The sequence below is a fragment of the Mustelus asterias genome, chromosome 18 (genome assembly GCF_964213995.1).
Source record: "Mustelus asterias chromosome 18, sMusAst1.hap1.1, whole genome shotgun sequence".
NCBI classification, from domain to species: Eukaryota; Metazoa; Chordata; class Chondrichthyes; order Carcharhiniformes; family Triakidae; genus Mustelus; species Mustelus asterias.
This window is the reverse complement of record NC_135818.1, coordinates 19,977,260-19,999,019: the sequence shown is the minus strand read 5'-3', so window position 1 is coordinate 19,999,019 and position 21,760 is coordinate 19,977,260. Positions and strand designations below refer to the sequence as shown.

Sequence of the window (21,760 nt, the reverse complement as noted above, 5' to 3'; positions counted from 1 at the left end):
GACTGTGGGAGGAAACCGGAGCACCCGGAGGAAACCCACGCAGACACGAGGAGAACAGGTTCACCAGATTGATTCTGGGGTTGACGTAGGAGGAGAGATTAAACAGTTTGGGTTTATACTCGCTGGAGTTCAGAAGGATGAGGGGGGATCTGGTTGAGCTTTATAAAATTTTCAAAGGGATTGATAAAGTAAATGTCGGCCAAATGTCTCTTCTTATGGGGCAATCCAGAACAAGAGGTCACAGGTATAGGCTGAGAGGCGGTAGATTTAAACTGAGATGAGGAGGAACTACTTCTCGCAGAGGGTGGTGAATTTGTGGAACTCGCTGCCCCAGAGCGCGGTGGAGTCGGAATCATTGAATGGTTTCAAGAGGGAGATAGATATATTTCTGATTTTAAAAAAGGAAAGAGGGATATGGGGAACAGGTGGGGAGGTGGATTTGAGACCAGGAAGAGATCAGCCGTGATCTGATTGAATGGCGGAGCAGGCTCGAAGGGCTGAATTTGCCCACTTCTGCTGCTACTCCCGATGTTTCCTGCCTGCTCCCCATAGCCCTTTATCCTGCTTTTCATCAGAAACAAATCTATCTCGTTCTTGAATCTGTTGACCGATTCTGTGCACTCTGGGGCAGAGGGTTCCATATTTACCACCCTTTGAGAGAAGTTGTTCCTCAGAGGTAAGTGGAAATGTGCATACACAGCCGAGACTTTACTCCAGTGCATTCTGCCGAGTACAGTCTCAGCTCGTTTCCCAGTTCATTGGAGATGAGAGCCTGTTTTATGGATCCAATTGGTTGAGCAGTTAAAATCAGGGATGTTCAAGAGATCAGAATTGGATATTTTGGTGGGTTGTGGGGCTGACGGAGATTCCAGCGGTAGGAAGGGGTGAGGCCAGGGAAGGATTTGAAAAGAAAGGTGAAAATTTTAAAGTTGTAATTTTGTACCATTTGAACCAGGGGGGAGGAAAATCAATGGAAATTGAGGAAAAGAATAAAAAAGCTCTCTTCCCACACTAGCCCCCACCCAACCCATGCCAAGTGGCAGAGCAAGATCACCGACAGAGTTTCCTTGGTCGATTTAGTCGGCATGGCTCAGTGCAGTCACGAAACAATGGCTGAGGCTGAATGCAGAAAAAAGTTTAAAGTTTATTTATTAGTGTCACAAGTGGGCTTACATTAACACTGCAATGAAGTTACTGTGAAAATCCCCTCGTCGCCACACTCTGGTGCCTGTTCGGGTACACTGAGGGAGAATTTAGCATGGTCAATCCACCTAACCAGCACGTCTTTCGGACTGTGGGAGGAAATCGGAGCACCCGGAGGAAACGCGGGGAACAAGTGCAGACTCCACACAGACAGTGACCCAAGCCAGGAATCATACCCGGGGTCCCTGGCGCTGTGAGGCAGCAGTGCTAACCACTGTGTCACTGTGCCTTGGGGCGGCCCAGAAAAGAATTACTGGGTGTGAAGAGCTGAAGTAAAACAAAAGCACAATAAGGAGACGGAGTTAGAAACGCACCTTAGGTAGGAGGCTGTCCATTTGGAGACTGCTGGCCAGTGACTGATAGCATTCCGCACAATGAAGGGCTTGTTGGGGCACAGCCAGCTTCGCTGCAATTCCAGTGGTGTGGGGGGCTGCTCTAAGTACGGGACTGAGTCATTCAAGTACAGCTCTGTAAAAAACGTAGAGATGGGGACTTTAGCGAGGAAGCAACAACACATATTTATATAATTCATACAATGTAGCAGAATGTCCCAAGGTGCTTCGTCAATTAAAATTCAACATCTAAACACAGGAACTATTAGGACAGATGACCCAAGGTTTCTTTTATTCATTCATGGGACATGGGCGTCACTGGCTGTCCAGCATTTATTACCCATCCCTCGTTGCCCTTGAGAAGGGGGCGGTGAGCCGCCTTCTCGAATCGCTGCAGTCCATGTGCTGTGGGTTAACCCACAATACCGTTAGGGAGGAAATTCCAGGATTTTGACCCAGCGACTGCAAAGCAACAGCGTTATATTTCCAAGTCAGGATGGTGAGTGGCTTGGAGGGGAACTTGCAGGTGGTGGTGTTCCCATGTATCTGCTGCCCTTGCCCTTCTAGATGGAAGTGGTTGTGGGTTTGGAAGGTGCTGGCTAAGGCTCTTGGGTGAATTGCTATAGAAGTCAACTTATAGGAATATCTTCAAGAAGAAAGGGGGTAGTTTCTGAGCTTAGGATCCAGGCAGCTAAGAATGAATTTGAATTAATTAAATCAGAGATATGCAAGACCAGAACTGGAGGGCGCAGAGATCGCAAATATTTTTACGGCTGGATTAGGTCACAGATACTGGAAGGGATGAGGCCATCGAGGGATTTTGAAAGGAAAATGGGAATTTTTCAATGATGGACTTGTTAGAGTGGGAGTGTAGGACAGTGAGCACAGGGGCTGGTGGGTGATTGGGACTTGGTGCGTGTTAGGACGTGGACCCCAGAATTTTGAATGTACACAAAGGGAGGTCAGCAAGGAGAAAACTGAAATAGTTAAGCCCAAGTAACAGAGGCATGGATACAAAGAAAAGTACAACACAGGAACAGGCCCTTCGGCCCTCCAAGCCTGTGCCGATCATGATGCCCTAACTAAACTAAAAAAAAACCTTCTGCCCTTACTCAGTCCGTATCCCTCTATTCCCTGCCTATTCTTGTGCCCATCCAGATGCTTCTTAAATGTTGCTCATGTGCCTGTTTCCACCACCTCCTCAGGCAGCGCGTTCCAGGCACCCACCACTCTCTGCGCGAAAAACTTATCCTGCACATCTCCCTTAAGTGTTCCCCCTCGCACCTTGAACCTGTGCCCCCTTGTGAATTAATAAACAGTGAAAAGTATTGTTTCTTGCGTGCTATATAGACAAAGCATACTGTTCATAGAGAAGGAGAATAGAGAGTGCAGAATGTAGTGTTACAGTCATAGCTAGAGTGTAGAGAAAGATCAATTTAATGCAAGATAGGTCCATTCAAAAGTCTGATGGCAGCAGGGAAGAAGATGTCACTGAGGTGATGTCTTGAATGGTGGAGTGAATAAATCGGAAAATTGATGGAGCAGCTGAAGATGGTTGGGTCTCGGACACCACCCTGAGGAACTCCTGCAGTGACGTCCTGGAGCTGAGATGATTGACCTCCAACCAGCACAACCATCTTCCTGTGTGCCAGGTATGACTCCAATGGCTTAGAGTGCAGCTGGGGGAGGAATTACTCAGCGACAGTCAACAAGAACGGCACAGTGGTTAGCACTGCTGCCTCTCAACGCCAGGGACCCAGGTTCAATTCCCGGCTTGGGTCACTGTCTGTGCGGAGTCTGCACATTTTCCCCGTGTCTGCGTGGGTTTCTTCTGGGTGCTCCAGTTTTCTCCCACAATCCTAAAGACATGCTAGTTAGGGTGCATTGGCCGTGCTAAATTCTCCCTCAGTGTTACCCGAACAGTCGCTGGAGTGCGGCGACTCAGGGATTTTCACAGTAACTTCATTGCAGTGTTAATGTAAGCCTACTTGTGAAGCGAATAAACTTTAATCTTTGGGACACACAGCAAACCTGCGAGAGTTGATGAGAGATGTTGAGAGGAGTTTAACAAACTCAAAGGAGAAGTATGCAAGAAGAAAAGACTATCACATTACAGCAAAGATAAACCTTTTTGATTTGATTTTTTATTGTCATTTATTGGGGTACAGTGAAAAGTATTGTTTCTTGTACTATACTGACAAAGCATAGCATTTAAAGACTATATAGGGGAGAAGGAAAGGGTGCAGAACATAGTGTTATAGTCATAGTTAGGTTGTAGAGAAAGATCAACCTGTTACTCTGCAAGCAGATGCTTCTACAAAAGAACTGGGAACAGTCCTGGTAGAAGCTGGAAATCATGATGTGGAGATGCCGGCGTTGGACTGGGGTAAACACAGTAAGAAGTTTAACAACACCAGGTTAAAGTCCAACAGGTTTATTTGGTAGCAAAAGCCACACAAGCTTTCGGAGCTCCAAGCCCCTTCTTCAGGTGAGTGGGAATTCTGTTCACAAACAGAGCATATAAAGACACAAACTCAATTTACATGAATAATGGTTGGAATGCGAATACTTACAGCTAATAAGCTGGAAAGCCAATAACACTCACATCTAAAGCCCTAACATCAGCTGAGATATGGTTTGACAATATGGAAAGAGAGCTTTTGGCATTTGTGCATGGAAGTGAGGAATTCCATATATTTTTCTGAGTGAAATTTCATTGTGGAGAGTGATAAACAGCTACAAGAGTAGATCTATAAAAAAGATACACATAGAGCATCAGCGAGAGAAGTTCCTCTTGAGGTTTCCGAGTTACAATTTCACTCTGAAGCACTAGCCAAGAGAAGAAATGGTGCTCATAGATGTCTTGTTATCACTGCCAGGGAAACACAAGATCTAGGTATCAAGCTCCATCACCTGGTCAACGTAACACCACCAAAATGAGTCAAATTAGAGATGAAGCCAGCAAGGACAAGTTACCAACACTCTCTGAGTAAGTGGATGGCCAGATAAAGGACTCCAAAGACAGCCAGCAATAAAGCATAACTGGACCAGGAGGAGCGGGCAGGGGGAGGGGAGCGGGCAGGGGGAGGGGAGCGGGCAGGGGGAGGGGAGCGGGCAGGGGGAGGGGAGCGGGCAGGGGGAGGGGAGCGGGCAGGGGGCGGGGAGCGGGCAGGGGGCGGGCAGGGGGCGGGGAGCGGGCAGGGGGCGGGGAGCGGGCAGGGGGCGGGCAGGGGGCGGGGAGCGGGCAGGGGGAGAGGAGCGGGCAGGGGGAGAGGAGCGGGCAGGGGGAGAGGAGCGGGCAGGGGGAGAGGAGCGGGCAGGGGGAGAGGAGCGGGCAGGGGGAGAGGAGCGGGCAGGGGGAGAGGAGCGGGCAGGGGGAGAGGAGCGGGCAGGGGGAGAGGAGCGGGCAGGGGGAGAGGAGCGGGCAGGGGGAGAGGAGCGGGCAGGGGGAGAGGAGCGGGCAGGGGGAGAGGAGCGGGCAGGGGGAGAGGAGCGGGCAGGGGGAGAGGAGCGGGCAGGGGGAGAGGAGCGGGCAGGGGGAGAGGAGCGGGCAGGGGGAGAGGAGCGGGCAGGGGGAGAGGAGCGGGCAGGGGGAGAGGAGCGGGCAGGGGGAAAGGAGCGGGCAGGGGAGGGAGTGGGCAGGGGAGGGAGTGGGCAGGGGAGGGAGAGGAGTGGGCAGGGGGAGGGAGTGGGCAGGGGGAGGGAGTGGGCAGGGGGAGGGAGAGGAGTGGGCAGGGGGGAGGGAGTGGGCAGGGGGAGGGAGAGGAGTGGGCAGGGGGAGGGAGAGGAGTGGACGGGGGAGGGAGAGGAGTGGGCAGGGGGGAGAGGAGTGGGCAGGGGGGAGGGAGTGGGCAGGGGGGAGGGAGTGGGCAGGGGGAGGGAGAGGAGTGGGCAGGGGGAGGGAGAGGAGTGGGCAGGGGGAGGGAGAGGAGTGGGCAGGGGGAGGGAGAGGAGTGGGCAGGGGGAGGGAGAGGAGTGGGCAGGGAGGAGGGAGTGGGCAGGGAGGAGGGAGAGGAGTGGGCAGGGGGAGGGAGTGGGAAGGGGGAGGGAGAGGAGTGGGCAGGGGGGAGGGAGTGGGCAGGGGGAGAGGAGTTGGGGGCAGAGGGTAAAGAGGGATGGCAGAGCCAGGGTTGGGCAGGGTCAGATGAGGGGACACAGGGGTTTTGAGGTCAGGGATTGGGTTGAAGGGTCAAGGGGCAAAGGGGCTGTGGTTCCTGAGTGCCGCCTGAGGAATGGCGGATCAGAAAGCAGCCGCCGCCCGGCCCTTTCACACTCACTCACCCCGCGCCTCCTGCGCCACTCGCCACAAACTCTCCCGCACCGACTGCATCTCCCCGTGGCCCCGGGAGCAACGGCCCCGCCTCAAAGCGACACCTGGAGGCCGGGAGGACTCATCGTGCGCGACACCCTGAGGTTGGGAACACTCACAGCAACACCCAGAGGCCGGGAGGACTCACAGCGACACCCCGAGGCCGGGAGGGCTCACAGCGACACCCCGAGGCCGGGAGGACTCACAGCGACACCCCGAGGCCGGGAGGACTCACAGCAACACCCAGAGGCCGGGAGGACTCACAGCGACAGCCGGAGGCCGGTAGGACTCACAGCGACACCCCGAGGCCGGGAGGGCCCATAGCGACACCTGGAGGCCCGGAGGACTGACAGCCCACAATGGATCAGTCAGAGCTAATTATTCTCAACACTTTGCAATGACCAGATAAATGATCCTGATAAATCTATCCTTACACCCTCTCATTCCAGCCTGGACCTGGGTTGCCAACCCTCCAGAGTTGTCCTGGAGCCTCCAGGCATTAAAGATTAATTAGTTTCTCAGACAGGGAGCAACTCAGGCGAAAAAGAAAGGTGATTAAAATAAATTACAGTTGGGGAGGAAAGTTGGTGGGGAACGAATAATCATTTGATCGGTCAACTCTAAACTTGTCAGCAATCCACTGAACCATCGGTAGGTACTTGGGCACAGGAGCAACCTGGCAGGATTGGCAATCACGCTCCTTCCTCCCTCCAAACCCCACTTTTGGCTGCTCGGTCTTCAGTCTTTCTTGTCAGTGTTGGTCTTCTCATTCCCGCTGAGCCTCCTCTCCTTGTCACCTTCCTTCTCTCCTCCAATACCTAAAACTTACCCCTTTGGTGTGACTCAGTCACCTTCCTTAAACTGGTGTCTTCCATTTCCACTGTTTTCTGACTTCTTGACAGCGAAATTCTTTCACGGGATGTGGGGCATTGCTGGCAGGGCCAATATTTATTGCCCATCCCTAGTTGCCCCTTGATGTGGTGATGGTGAGCTGCCTTCTTGAACCGCTGGAGTCTATGTGGTGTAGGTACACCCACCATCCTGTTAGGGAGGGAATTCCAGTATTTTGACCCAGCGACAGTGAAGGAACAGCCAATATATTTTCAAATCAGGATGGCAAGTTGCTTCAGGGTTGGGGATTGGTGGGGTTGGGGGGGGGGGGGCGGTCAGGGGATGTTGGAGGTGGTGTTTCCATGTATCTGCTACCCGAAGGTGGTAGAGGTCAAGGATTTGGAAGGCGCTGCCTAAGGAACCTTGGTGAGTTTCTGCACTGCATCTTGTAGCTGGTACACACGGCTGCCGTAGTGCATCGGCGCTGGATGTTGAAGGTGTGCCAATCAAGCGCTGCTTTGTCCTGAATGTTGCTCCTTGAGTGTTGTTGGAGCTGCACTCATCTACAGACACCTGCATTCATGACACTCCTGACTTCTGTTTTGTAGATGGTGGACAGGCTTTGGGGAGTCAGAAGGTGAGATGCTGTCTGCAGAATTGCCAGCCACCGCCTTTTTCTTGTAGCCACAATATTTATATGTGCTGCTTCAGTTCAGTTTCTGACCAATGGTAACCCCCAGGATTCTGATTGTAGGAGGATTCGGCGATGGTAATGCCATTGAATGCTAAGGGGTTCTCTCTTGGAAGTATACCACTGTGTTGCCACGTCTGGTGATGGTGGTGTCTGGGAAGATGATTTCATGAGTATGACGGTGGGCTTTGCCATTGTTGCTTCTAGTGTCTGCTTGTAGGCTTTGTAACAGTTTTATACAACTGATTGGCTAGCTAGGCCATTTTGGAGGGCAGTGTCGATCCCATTGTTGTGGGTCTGGAGTCACATGTAGGCCAGACCAGGTCTTGAAGGGGGTCAAGAGGAGGTTCACAAGAATGATGCCAGGAATGAAGGGTTTGTCATATGAAGAGCGGATGAGGAGTCTGGGTCTATACTCAATGGAGTTGAGAATAATGAGGGAGGATCTAATTGAAACTTACAGAATACTGAGAGGTCCAGATAGAGTGGACATGGAGAGGATGTTTCCACTAGTGGGAGAGACGAGAACTCGAGGGCACAATCCCAGAGTGAAGGGACGCTCCTTTAAAACCAAGATAAGGAGGAATTTCTTCAGCCAGAGGGTGGTGAATCTATGGAATTCATTGCCACAGAAGGCTGTGGAGGCCAGGTCATTGAGTGTCTTTAAGACAGAAATAGATAAATTCTTGATCAATAAGGAGTCAAGGGTTACAGGGAGAAGGCAAGAGAATGGGGATGAGAATCATATCAACCATGATTGAATTGTGGAGCAAACTCAATGGGCCGAATGGCCTAATTCTGCTCCTATATCTTATGGCCTTGTGCTGATATATGTCCTTCCCGGAAGGACAGTAGTGAACTAAGTGGGTTTTTATAACATTCGACAATGATTATTATTACCAAGAGTAGTTTTTTAATTCCAGATTTCCTAACCAGTTGCCATGCTGGAATTCAAACCCCTGTCTCCAGGGTATTTGTTTGGCCTCTAGATTACTAATCCAATGACTTTACCCCTTTGCCACCACCTGTCCACACTAAAAGACATTTATAGCTGGTATTTGGAGACCATATTATGTTAAATTCACCCCCACCTACAGACTACCTTAGGATCCTTCAACTTGAAGGTTGGAAAAGTTGTCCAGTGTTCTGCACAGATAAAAGGCCCCAGTGAACATAGAATCATAGAATCCCTACAGTACAGAAGAAGCCCACCGAGCCTGCACCAACAACAATCCCACCCAGGCCCTATACCCATAACCCCACATTTTTACCCAGCTAATCCCCCTAACACTGAGGGTTAATTTAGCATGGCCAATCAAACTAACCTACACATCTTTGGACTGTGGGAGAAAACCGGACCACCCAGAGGAAACCCATGCAGACACGGGGAAGAACGTGCAGACTCTGCACAGATAGTGACTCAAGGCTTGAATCGAACCAGGTCTCTGATGCTGCGAGGCAGCAGTGCTAACCATTGTGCCACCGTGCCGTCCCGGTTCTTAATGAATACTTTGTGTCTGTTTTCACAAAAGAGAGGGCTGAAGCAGACATGGAGTTAAGAAGGAGGATCAAATATTGGATCGGATAACCAGAGGGGGGGACGTGGAAATGTTAAAATGTTCGCATCCTTAAAAGTAGATAAACCACGAGTACCGGATTAAACTCCTGGCTGCTAAGGGAAACAAGGCTAGAAATAATGGACATACTGGGGTAATATCATGGAACAGACCAAGTTTCTGATACTGAGGTCAATGTTGGAGACATTCACCGTTGTCAGCATTGGAAGATGGAGGCTCTGACCATCACTTTCCAGTTTTCTCTGGCTACAGGCAGTGGTGCCAGAGGACTGAAGGATAGCCAATGTTGTACCAATGGCCCGATGCTGACAGCAGTGAGTGACTCCAATATTGACCTCAGTATCAGAAACTTGGGTCTGTTCCACGATACCCCAGTATGTCTCATTGTGAATTCCTGACATAGGTCACTGTTTTAACAGTGATGCTCACATGACCACTCAACCCAACTCTGACTGCCCAATGCCCTGGACTAACACCCACCCGAACCCCTGAATTTTCACTCCACTGAACCCATGCATCTGCTGCATTTTTCCTTCGAGATGTTACAGGTTGTGGGTTTGGAAGGTGCTGTCGAAGGAGCCTTGGGTAGTTGCTGCAGTGCATGTTTTTTTTAATTCAATCATGGGACATGGGCATCACTGACTGGCCACCATTTATTGCCCATCCCTAGTTACCTGAGGGCAGTTGAGAATCAACCACATTGCTGTGGCTCTGGAGTCACATGTAGGCCAGACCAGGTAAGGACGGCAGATTTCCTTCCCTAAAGGACATTGAAGTTTATTTATTAGTGTCACAAGTAGGCTTACATTAACACTGCAATGAAGTTACTGTGAAAATCTCCTAGTTGCCAAACTCCGGCGCCTGTTCAGGTACACTGAGGGAGAATTTAGCACTGCCAATGCACCTAACCAGCACGTCTTTTGGACTGAGAGAGGAAACCGGAGCACCCGGAGGAAACCCACGCAGACATGGGGAAAACGTGCAAATTCCGCACAGACAGTGGCCCAAGCCGGGAATCGAACCCAGGTCCCTGGTGCTGTGAGACAGCAGTGCTAACCACTGTGCCGCCATTAGTGAACCAGATGAGTTTTTCTGACAATGGTTTCATGGTCATCAGTAGATTCTTAATTCAAGATAGTTTTTATTGAATTCTAATTCCACCATCTGCTGTGGCGGGATTCGAACCCGGGTCCCCAGAACATTAGCTGAGTTTCTGGAAAAATTATCTAGTGATATTACCACTAGGCCATCGCCTCCCCTGTAGAAGGTAGACACTGCTGCCACTATACGCTGGTGGTAGAGGGTGTGAATGTTTAAAAGCAAATTAGCAAAGTCCCCTGGGCCTGATGAAATGTATCCTAGGATTCTTTGGGAGGCAAGGGATGAGATTGCAGAGCCTTTGGCTTTGATCTTTGGGTCCTCGCTGTCCACGGGGATGGTGCCAGAAGACTGGAGAGTGGCGAATGTTGTTCCTCTGTTTAAGAAAGGGAATAGAAATGACCCTGGTAATTATAGACCGGTTAGTCTTACTTCGGTGGTTGGTAAATTGATGGAAAAGGTCCTTAGAGATGGGATTTACGACCATTTAGAAAGATGCGGATTAATCCGGGATAGTCAGCACGGATTCGTGAAGGGCAAGTCGTGCCTCACAAATTTGATAGAATTTTTTGAGGAGGTAACTAAGTGTGTTGATGAAGGTAGGGCAGTTGATGTCATATACATGGATTTTAGTAAGGCGTTTGATAAGGTCCCCCATGGTCGGCTTATGATGAAAGTGAGGAGGTGTGGGATAGAGGGAAAGTTGGCCGATTGGATAGGTAACTGGCTGTCTGATCGAAGACAGAGGGTGCTGGTGGATGGAAAATTTTAGGATTGGAGGCAGGTTGCGAGCGGAGTGCCGCAGGGATCAGTGCTTGGTCCTCTGCTATTTGTGATTTTTATTAATGACTTAGAGGAGGGGGCTGAAGGGTGGATCAATAAATTTGCTGATGACACCAAGATTGGTGGAGTAGTTGATGAGGTGGAGGGCTGTTGTAGGCTGCAAAGAGACATAGATAGGATGCAAAGCTGGGCTGAAAAATGGCAAATGGAGTTTAACCCTGATAAATGTGAGGTGATTCATTTTGGTAGGACTAATTTAAATGTGGATTACAGGGTCAAAGGTAGGGTTCTGAAGACTGTGGAGGAACAGCGAGACCTTGGGGTCCATATCCACAGATCTCTAAAGGTTGCCACTCAAGTGGATGGAGCTGTGAAGAAGGCCTATAGTGTGTTAGCTTTTATTAACAGGGGGTTGGAGTTGAAGAGCCGTGGGGTTATGCTGCAACTGTACAGGACCTTGGTGAGACCACATTTGGAATATTGTGTGCAGTTCTGGTCACCTCACTATAAGAAGGATGTGGAAGCGCTGGAAAGAGTGCAGAGGAGATTTACCAGGATGCTGCCTGGTTTGGAGGGTAGGTCTTATGAGGAAAGGTTGAGGGAGCTAGGGCTGTTCTCTCTGGAGCGGAGGAGGCTGAGGGGAGACTTAATAGAGGTTTATAAAATGATGAAGGGGATAGATAGAGTGAACGTTCAAAGACTATTTCCTCGGGTGGATGGAGCTATTACAAGGGGGCATAACTATAGAGTTCGTGGTGGGAGACACAGGAAGGATATCAGAGGTAGGTTCTTTACGCAGAGAGTGGTTGGGGTGTGGAATGGACTGCCTGCAGTGATAGTGGAGTCAGACACTTTAGGAACATTTAAGCAGTTATTGGATAGGCACATGGAGCACACCAGGATGATAGGGAGTGGGATAGCTTGATCTTGGTTTCAGATAAAGCTCGGCACAACATCGTGGGCCGAAGGGCCTGTTCTGTGCTGTACTGTTCTATGTTCTAAATTACTACTAGGTTATCCCGGAGGGAACGGACTCTGCGGAATGCTGACAGAGGGAGTGAAGGGAAGGTGTGTTTGGTGGTGGCATCACACTGGAGTTGGCGCAAATGACAGAGGATTATGCTTTGGATGCGGAGGCTGGTGGGGTGAAATGTGAGAACAAGGGGGACTCTATCCTTGTTTTGCGGGGGAGGGGGGTGAATGTTGTGGTGTGGGAGATGGACTGCACGCTGTGAATGTTTAAGGTGGTGTACAGTTGCCAATCAAGCGGGGCTGTTTTGTCCTGGATGGTGTCAAGCTTGTTGAATATTGTTGGAGCTGCACCCATCCAGGTAAGTGGGAGTATTCCATCACACTCCTGTCTTGTGCCTTATAGACGGTGGACAGGTGACACACACGAGGGAGAATACAGAGGGGATTTACAAAGGTGCTGTCAGGGATGGACAGTTTTAACGATGGGGAAAGATTGTCACAAGAGGAGGCTAAGGCAAGATTTAACTGTCGTGTATAAAATTATATGGGATAGGAGAGGATGCCCTCTGTCATCCATTCGATTGTCTTCACCAAGGTTGGCACTGTCAAGGTCTCCATACCAGGCACTTCTGAGAGAATTGTAACATTCAATGCAGATGATGCTCAGACTCACCTTGTGAAATGCTGTCATCACCAGCTTCACCCTGTGGCAAATTATCTTTTTATTCATTTGCTGGCCAGCATTTATTGCCCATCCCTAGTTGCCCCTGAGAAGGTGGTGGTGAGCTGCCTTCTTGAATCGCTGCAGTCCATGTGCTGTGGGTTGACCCACAATGCCGTTAGGGAGGGAATTCCAGGATTTTGACCCAGCGACAGTGAAGGAACGGCGATATATTTCCAAGTCAGGATGGTGAATGGCTTGGAGGAGAACTTACAGGTGGTGGGGGTGTTCCCATGTATCTGCTGCCCTTGTCCTTCTAGATGGAAGTGGTTGTGGGTTTGGAAGGTGCTGTCTAAGGATCTTTGGTGAATTGCTGCAGTGCATCTTGTGGATAGTACACACTGCTTCTACTGAGCGTCGGTGGTGGACGGAGTGGATGTTTGTAGATGTGCTGCCAATCAAGCGGGGCTGCTTTGTCCTGGATGGTGTCAAGCTTCTTGAGTGTTGTTGGAGCTGCACCCATCCAGGAAGTGGGGAATGTTCCATCACACTCCTGACTTGTGCCTTGTAGATGGTGGATAGGCTTTGGGGAGTCAGGAGCTGTTATTTTGACAACTCAAGGAATTAGATCAATAGTGAGGCTCACTGCAAAGACTTGAGCACAAAGTCAAGGTTAATGCTTCAGTCCAGTACTGGATGGCCGCCGCAATGTCTTTGGGATGAAATGTTAAACCAAAGTCCTCACCTGCCCTCTCTGCTGAAGATCTCGTGAGTTACCCTGGACAATATCTATCCCTCAACTAACATCAGGATGAAAGGTTCTCAGGCTGAAACGTTAACTCTGGTCCCATCTCCACAGATGCTGCCAGACCTGCAGAGTCATCCCAGCAGTTTGCATTTTCATTTCAGATTTCCAGTCTCCACACTGTGTTATTATTGTGTCAGATTATCTATTTCATTATAAGAGTGAACAGACTCCAAAATATGATTTTGGACACCCCACGATTGTGAACAGCGCTATTTAAATGCAAGTCATTCCTTTCATCAGGTTACTGTTCGTGGGATCTTGCTGTGCACAGATTGGCTGCTGCATTTCCTGCATCACAACAGTGGCTACACCTCAAATATTACTTCATTGGCAGCAGAGCCATTGGAGCACTGAAAGATGCTATTTAAATACAATTTCTCTGACCATATCACTGTTAGCTCGATGCACCTGTTAGTACATGCGTGATAAATTCCCTTCATATTTTGGATGAGATCTCCCTGCTGTTTTCAGAGGTTGCTGAGATCTTACCATGTCCTAGTCCAGTAACCAAGAGGAATTACAAAGTGTGGTTCGCACTTCATTGTTTTCTTTATTCTTTCCATAACACCAGAAGAAATAAGATCAGGAGTAGGCTGTTCGGCCCCTCGAACCTGCTCCAACATTCAATAGGATCATGGCTGATCCAACATTCCTCACGCCCACTTTCCTGCCCTTTCCCCCTAACCCCTGATTCCCTTACTGATCCAGAATCAATCTATCTCAACCTTAAATATACACAAGGGGCCCGGTTTTGCCATTTCGGGTGCGAAAACTTGGTAAAGGTAGGCGTGAGGCGAGTAACACGATCCACGCCCGCCTCCACACCCGTTCCTCCTTTACCAATCCCCGAAAATGGCCACCATCTGGACCGCACCCGAAACGGGCGCAATGTCCATTTAAATGCATTTGCACTCATTTAAATTGACTTAATGGGCTGGACGTCCAAACTTACCGGCACTTCCCCCTTTACCACCGTGTTCGCCCATCTGGAATCGGTGTGAAACAGACATGGTCTGCAAAGGTCCAATCCGGACGCTCCAGCTTCTGAAGAGGTAAGTTCAGAACTTCCAGCGGCTCTCTGACTCAGATCGGTGGTGGTGGGGTTTGAGGGGGGTGGGGAGGCGGGACAGATGGCTCTCTGATGGGGGGGTGGGAGGAGGGTCAGATCGTTTTCTGGTTGGGGGGGGGGGGAGAGGGACACGGGTCAGATCACTCTCTGGTGATGGGGAGGGAGGGAAGTGGGTCAGCTGGCCACTCTGCATGCGATCGATGGGGGGGGGTGAAAGGGGGGGTCCACTGCCACTCTGCGTGCGATCAGTGGGGGGCAGGGGGCTGTGATCGGTCTGAGTAGCTGGGCGGGTGGGGGGGGATAAGGGGGACAGTTATGTTGTGGGTGTGGGGCAATGTCTGTGGGGGCCAGGGGGGGGAGGCATTATCGGACCCGGGAGTGATGTGGCAGGGGAGAGTTTTTCTATTTTATTCACTGCGTATGCGCGGTTGAAGGCTCCGATCGGAGCAGCAGTGTTTTGGGCGTGATAAGCCCCTCCCACAGGCTTGTGCAGCGCGATTCAGAATAGCTGATTTTATTTCAGGCAGGGTGTGTATGGGGGCGCCGGAGGACAGGTCTAAAAGTCGGATCTGAAACACTCCCGGTTTCAAATCTGCCCAGCATTTAGAATCAAAGTGGTAAAATCGGGCCCAAGGACTCTGCCACCACAGCTCTCTGTGGCAAGGAGTTCCAAAGACTCACAACCCTCAGAGAAGAAATTCATCTTCATCACCATCTTAAATTGACGCCCCTTTATTCTAGACTCTCCCATGAGGGAAAACATCCTCTCAGCATTTACCCTGTCAGGCCCCTTAAGAATCCTGTATGTTCCACTGATATCACCTCTCATTCTTCTAAATTCCAATGAGGAGAATCCCAGTCTGTTTAACCTCTCCTCATAGGACAATCCCTCCATACCGGGAATCATCCCAGTGACACTTCTCTGAACTGCCTCCAATAATAAAATTCCTTAAACAAAGGGACCAAAACTATTCATAGTGCTCTCGATGTGGTCTCACAAGTTCATTGTACAGTTGCAGCAAGACTTCCCTACTCATAAACTCCAACTCCCTTGAAATCAGGGCTAACATTCCATTAGCCTTCCTGATTACCTGTGTGCTAGCTTTCTCTGTTTTGTGCACAAGTACCCCAAGTCCCTTTATGTTGCAGCTTTCTGCAGTCTTTCTCCATTTAAATAATACTTTTGTTCTCCCTTCCAAATGAGGGATGTGGGCATCACTGGCATGGACAGCATTTGTTGCCCATCCCTACTTACCCTTCAACTGAGTAGCTTATTTGGTCATTTCAGAGGGCAGTTAAGAGTCTGGAGGCCACCAAGCCCTTAGGGGAAGAGAGCCTCTGATGTAGGCCCGGCTTGCCAGCCTAAAACTTGAGGCTGGGTAGAAAAGGGCCCTTCAGTGTCTATTAAGTGACCACTTAAGAGCACCTAATTGGGGCAAGGGCAGGCTTCCCCTCTGAGGCCTTGACTGGCCCAGCGTTAAATCATGACTAGAGGTGGGCAAGATCCCAGAGGGAATCCTGTCCTTGTAATTTTACCCCCCCCCCCCCTCTTCAGAACCTGCCGGGGGTGCGGGCGGGGGAAGGGGACATGAAGCTTTGCCCTTGCAGTTGACCATAGGACAACCCAAAGCTGTTCACAACCTGTGAAATACTTCAGAACTGTCGTGTCGGAAACATGGCACCCAATTTGTACACAGCAAGATCCCACAAACAGCAGTGATCAAATAATCTATCTGCGCCTTGCTTGAGGAATAAGTATTGGTTTCCTAATCGATTAAAAACAGCACCTTATCCATGAAGATCTCACCCATCATTATCTTCACTTGTGACAAGAGTCTTTCCAATAGCTTTCCTCCCAGACGCTGGGATTTTATTGCAAATATTTAAGACGTGATCAACATGTACAAACACTATGGCAAAAGAGGTAAAAACAGTCATTTACGGTACCAGAAACACACAAGGAAGAAACATTCACAGCAACCAGCTTAGAAATTAGTTTGGGAACCCAATATAGAAATGAAGACGGTACTTCCATTATAAAATACACTGATACTAATTAATCGTCACGGACAATCGTTTGAAGAAATTAGAGTTTACAAAGTCTCCAAATCGGCCTTTAACATGCACCACCGATGTGCATCATTGGGATGCACCATGCAATGAACCTTCATGCACATACTAGTTCCGTCCTGGACTACCATGTCCGATATTCCGTCTCATTCCAGGTCGAGGTTTCTATAGTTCTTCACATTTAAAATACTAATAAAAATTTGGGATGATCCCAACCGCTGTGTCGTCAAGTGACCTTATTAGAAAATTTTTTATAAATAATTCCCCATGAATGGAGCAGGTCCCAGGCAGCGGGTACTCGAGGGAGGGGGGGTAACCGGCACTGCCGGGAGAAATCAAGCAACACTCCCCAAGTACGTGAGGAAAAGTACACCAACTTTTATTCATTCGTGGCTAGCCAGCAAGGGCATCCCCTGTTGCCCTTGGAGGGCAGTTGAAAGTCAACCACATTGCTGTGGCTCTGGAGTCACATGTAGGCCAGACCAGGTAAGGACGGCAGATTTCCTTCCCTAAAGGACATTAGTGAACCAGATAGGTTTTCCCGACAATGGTTTCATGGTCATCAGTAGATTCTTAATTCCAGATATTTTTTATCGAGTTCAAATTCCACTATCTGCCGTGGTGGGATTTGAACCCAGGTCCCCTGGACATTAGCTGAGGTTCTGGATTAATAGTCGAGCGACAATACCACTAGACCATCGCCTTCCCTTTGCCAGTTCCAAGGATAACCAGAGGCCAATCATCCGTGTCAGCCCCTCCACCACTGCCTGGCTGTGATCTTAGACCCAAGACCCAAATCTGGGAGCTTCCTGATATCTATGGCTCAACATTACCCCACGTGCCTCACTTACACACTGAGAAATCTGAGTAGATAAGGCAATATTTAAACACTTTTCTGAAAGCATGCAATTGCCATCAATCATGGCCATCCGTAACAAAGTCTCGGTTTTCTGCAAAGTGTTTTTTTAAAAAGTTGTTTTAAAAAATCTGTTTTTTACAAAAACAAAAGGAACATTTGTCCCTGTTTCCCGTCTGAAACTCTTGACCATTTTAACATTGTGAATGGACAGCCAGTAACAACCTCAGTTAGTCAGCTGCACACTCACTCAGTGAAAAAACTCCACCACAGACACCTCATCTCTGCCTCGGAACAGATTCACAGTCCCCATCGCAACGCTGGAGGAACCTCTTCACTGAGAAACCGTGAAGCTCTCCTGCTCACTTGTGTTCACTCAGCAAACCCCATCTCCCTGAGTAGCACGGAATGCAACCAAAGATTCAGGAGGGATTTCCCATAGAGTTTCACCATCTCCAGAGACATCTCCAGGAAGATACTGAGGATTGGGAGAAGCTTCGTCCATCAGGATTCTTCAGTTTTTAAGATTGCTACTCAAGGTTTGTAAAAATTGGCAAAGTTTGGTGACAGTCCTCAAAGAGTTGGGGGATTATTGCCCAGAATTAGAGTGTGTATGTCCAGTGTGTGTGTCTCCTGTCCAGTGTGTGTGTGAGTCTCCTGTTCAGTGTGTGTCTCCTGTCCTATGTGTTGTGTCCAGTGTGCGTGTGTCTCCTGTCCAGTGTGTGTGTGTGTGTCGTGTCCAGTGTGTGTGTGAGTCTCCTGTTCAGTGTGTGTGTCTCCTTTCTTGTGTGTGTGTCGTGTCCAGTGTGTGTGTCTCCTGTCCACTGTGTGTGCGTGTGATGTCCAATGTGTGTCTCCTGTCCAGCGTGTGTGTGAGTCTCCTGTTCAGTGTGTGTGTGTCATGTCCTGTGTGTGTGTGTCTCCTGTCCTGTGTGTGTCATGTCCAGAGTGTGTGTGTCATGTCCTGTGTGTGTGTGTCTCCTGTCCTGTGTGTGTCATGTCCAGAGTGTGTGTGTGTCATGTCCTGTGTGTGTGTGCGATGTCTAGCGTTTATGAATTCCTGTCCAAGTTATTGTCCAAAGTTTGGGGAGTCCACCCGGAGACTCTGAGTGGGGAGGGGTTCCTGTTCTGAGGTGGGGTGTCTATGCTGCTGCTTCATGAACTTTGTTCCAAATATCACTCTGCAGTCAGGTGCTGGCATTTGCTTAACGGCTAAATCAACCTGAAACAATGGCATGGGGTTTATAGTCACGTACATAAGTCCATCACACCACTGCTGTGGTAGCCACTGGGGCATCAAACAGCATCTGTACCCTTCCCCTGGCCTTGCAACCTGTTCATAGTGTTCTACTCTCCAGCGCAGAAACACATTTCTGAGATGAGGGGTGAATTTGAGTGAGGGGTGAATCCCACGGGTAAATCTAACTGGGGGGGTAATGTTCGGGGGAGGGGAGAAGGGGGGGGGGAATTATTGACTGATGAAGTTGTGCTGTGTGGGGGTGGGGAATCTGACTGAGAGGTGAGTCTGACTGAAGGATGGGGTGGGGAGATGAAAAATTTAGCTTGTACAGAACGAACAATAAAAAGGGGATACTGCAGCGCACTGTGAAAGTGGAGAAACCCTTTTCCACACCTGGACCTTCCTTATTCTAACTCTTGAGAAGACTTTCCAAAAAGTAAACATGTTTCCGTTTTCAGTAAATAAGACAATGTTCCCAAAAGTTACATCCTCTGATTTCCATATATATATATAGGAGAATGGAGGAATGTAGGAAGGGAACTGTGGTCCTATCATTTGGGAATGCATATTATATCACACACTGTGAGGAATATCACAAGCACACACTGGTTTACAGGCTCCCTTCCCCTCTCTTAAAGGGACCATCAGCTTAGAGACAGTGGGGCTGGGATTTTACCGGCACGCTTGCCCCGATTCCGGGGGCAGGCTCGGCTCGGAGAATGGTATTCTCCGTCGGCCTCAGGCGGGATCGTACGAACCTCGGGCGGAAGTGCCGGTAAAATTCTGCCCAGTGGCTCCAAGTCAGCATTTAGTCCCTCGGCTCAGCTCCAACAACGCCCTGATCCATTCTAGGTTTGTAGTTTCACCAGTAGGACTAGCCTGCTCCCGGTCACTGTACTAACTGAGTTAGTGCCTAACTGGAGGAACCTGAGCAACATCTGATTGGAGAGAGAGAAAGAGATAGGTGGTCGGAGAGTGAGAGAAAGAGAGAGCGAGAGCACAAGATACAAAACAAGAGGGTTTTATAACAAAGCTTAGGGAGCCACCCATGAGCCTGCGTCAGGTTGACAACGCTCCTGTCTTTCTGCAGCTGTCTGCCGCAGCTTCTTCACATCGAGCCCAAACGACAGGTTTCCACAATACTTTGTTCTTCCAATCGCTTCCCTTTCCCACTCTCGCTATGTGGGTCACCATCACCTCTGCCCGGCAGGCTGCGGTGAGCCACAACCCCCTTCTGTTGCTCTGTTTTTACTGACCGCTTCAGAAGTTGACCTCTGCGATAAGGCGGCAACTTTCGTGATTCCACCATCCAGCCTATTGCAGGGGCTGGATGTGCAGAAATAAAACATTAAGAGAGAAAAGAACATAGGAAGGCAATGGCAATAAAGGTTTCTTGTAGTCAGTTGGACACTGGAACTTAACCAGTTCCAGATTAAATACGGGACTGGTTGTGATCAACACATTGGGTTGTGTTGTACCATTTTCCTTCCTCCAGTGGGGAGAATGTTTTTTTATGGTTGTTTCTCCGTGTCGGGGAGTTTTTAAGCTTCAGATTGTGTTGTGCACTGTACAATTCACAGTCCTGAACTCCCCCTTCCTCCTATCTGCTTATGGTCCATCCTTCTCTCCACGGCTCGGAGTAAAAGTTCGGAATACTGCTCGAGCAGGGCTAGGGTCTTCACGTCTTCAAAGCCGTCGCCCTTCGCTGGGGGGTCACCGCCCGGGTAAGGGGCAGAGGCTGCCTGGCCGGGACCTTGGGCGGATAGCCCGGGACCTGCTGCCGGGTGCTGGAGACAGTTCAATTCCTTCCTCACCAAGGCAAATGTTTCTGAGAGAACGGCTGTCATCTGGTGGCTCTCGTCCGAGGAGTCCTTGTTATTGGCTACCTGAAACAGAGATGCACAGGAACGATTGTTACAAGGGAGCCACGACCTCTGGACAGTCCCCTTCTCCTAAGGAGTGAACATTACTCCAACCATCTTTTAACAGCAGTGCTTAGAACACATGCACCCGAGAAATAGGAGCTGGAGTAGATCATTTGTTCAAGTTAAAGTTTATTTATTAGTGTCACAAGTCGGCTTACATTAACTTCATGCAATGAAGTTACTGTGAAAATCCCCGAGTCGCCACACTCCAGCGCCTGTTCGGGTACACTGAGGGAGAATTTAGCATGGCCAATACACCTAACCGGCACGTCTTTTGGACTGTGGGAGGAAACTGGAGCACCCGGAGGAAACCCACGCAGACACGGGGAGAACGTACAGACTCCACACAGACAGTGAGCCAAGCTGGGAATTGAACCCGGGTCCCTGGCGCTGTTTGGCAGCAGTGCTAACCACCGTGCCGCTCGCATTTGGCCCCCCACTCCTCAATACGATTGTACCTGAACTTCAGCCTCAACTCCACTTTCCTGCCCACTCCCCGTATGCCTTGTTCCCCTGAGAGGGAAAACAATCTGTCTATCTCAGCCTTAATATATTCAGTGATGGAGCCTTCACAATCCTCGACTAGAGAATTCCAAAGAACCGCAACCAAGAAATTTCTCCTCATCTCAGTCCAAAATGATCGATCCCTTATCCTGAAACTGTCTCTCTTGTGTTCTCGATTCCCCAGCCAGGGGAAACAACGTGTCAAGCCCCTTCAGATTCTTATATGTGTTTTAAATGCGATCACCTCTTGTGATAGGCCCAATTTACTCAACCTCTCATCATAGGACAATCTTCTCATCCCAGGGAACCCCAATCTAGTAAACCACCGTTGTAGAATCCCTACAGTGCAGAAGGAGGCCATTCGGCCCATCGAGTCTGCACTGACCACAATTCCACCCAGGCCCTATTCCAGTAACCCCACACATTTACACTGCTAATCCGCCTGACACTAGGGTCAATTTAGTATGGCCAATAAACCTAACCCGCACATTTGTGTGGGAGGAAACCGGAGCTCCTGAAGGAAACCCATGCAGACACGGGGAGAACATGCAAACTCCACACAGACAGTGACCCGAGGCCGGATTTGAAGCCGGGTCCCTGGCGCTGTGAGGCAGCAGTGCTAACCACTGTGCTACCGTGCCGCCCACATTGTACTGACTCCAATGCAATGATACCCTTCCTGAGAGTAGGTAGGTGCTTGATTAGGAGAGCTCAGTGTTTGATGGCCAGCGCAGGCATGATGGGCTGAAGGGCCTCTTTCTGTGCTGTAAAACTCTGTGACTTTATATGAAGACCAAGGACATGAATCTCAGGGCCCATTCGCCATGGGCG

General features: G+C 49.6%; 2 protein-coding genes across 3 annotated transcripts in view; both read right to left on the bottom strand.

Moving 5' to 3' along the window:
• jmjd7 (jumonji domain containing 7) overlaps nucleotides 1-5,912 on the bottom strand; it is a 30,923-nt gene extending 25,011 nt beyond the window's left edge. Inside the window, exons 1-2 of one of the 2 annotated variants that reach the window (XM_078233487.1) lie at nucleotides 5,817-5,912; nucleotides 1,518-1,671 (exon numbers count right to left, since the gene is read on the bottom strand). In XM_078233487.1, the coding sequence (XP_078089613.1) occupies nucleotides 1,518-1,671; nucleotides 5,817-5,865 (203 nt within the window). In that variant the 5' untranslated portion in view covers nucleotides 5,866-5,912. The remainder of the gene's footprint in view (nucleotides 1-1,517; nucleotides 1,672-5,816) is intronic. The other variant, XM_078233488.1, reaches the window with a different exon arrangement.
• A 12,830-nt stretch (nucleotides 5,913-18,742) lies between these two features.
• The window catches only part of LOC144506983 (mitogen-activated protein kinase-binding protein 1-like), a 287,588-nt gene continuing 284,570 nt past the window's right edge, over nucleotides 18,743-21,760 (bottom strand). Inside the window, exon 31 of the mRNA XM_078233486.1 lies at nucleotides 18,743-20,386. Within this exon, the coding sequence (XP_078089612.1) occupies nucleotides 20,075-20,386 (312 nt within the window). The 3' untranslated portion in view covers nucleotides 18,743-20,074. The remainder of the gene's footprint in view (nucleotides 20,387-21,760) is intronic.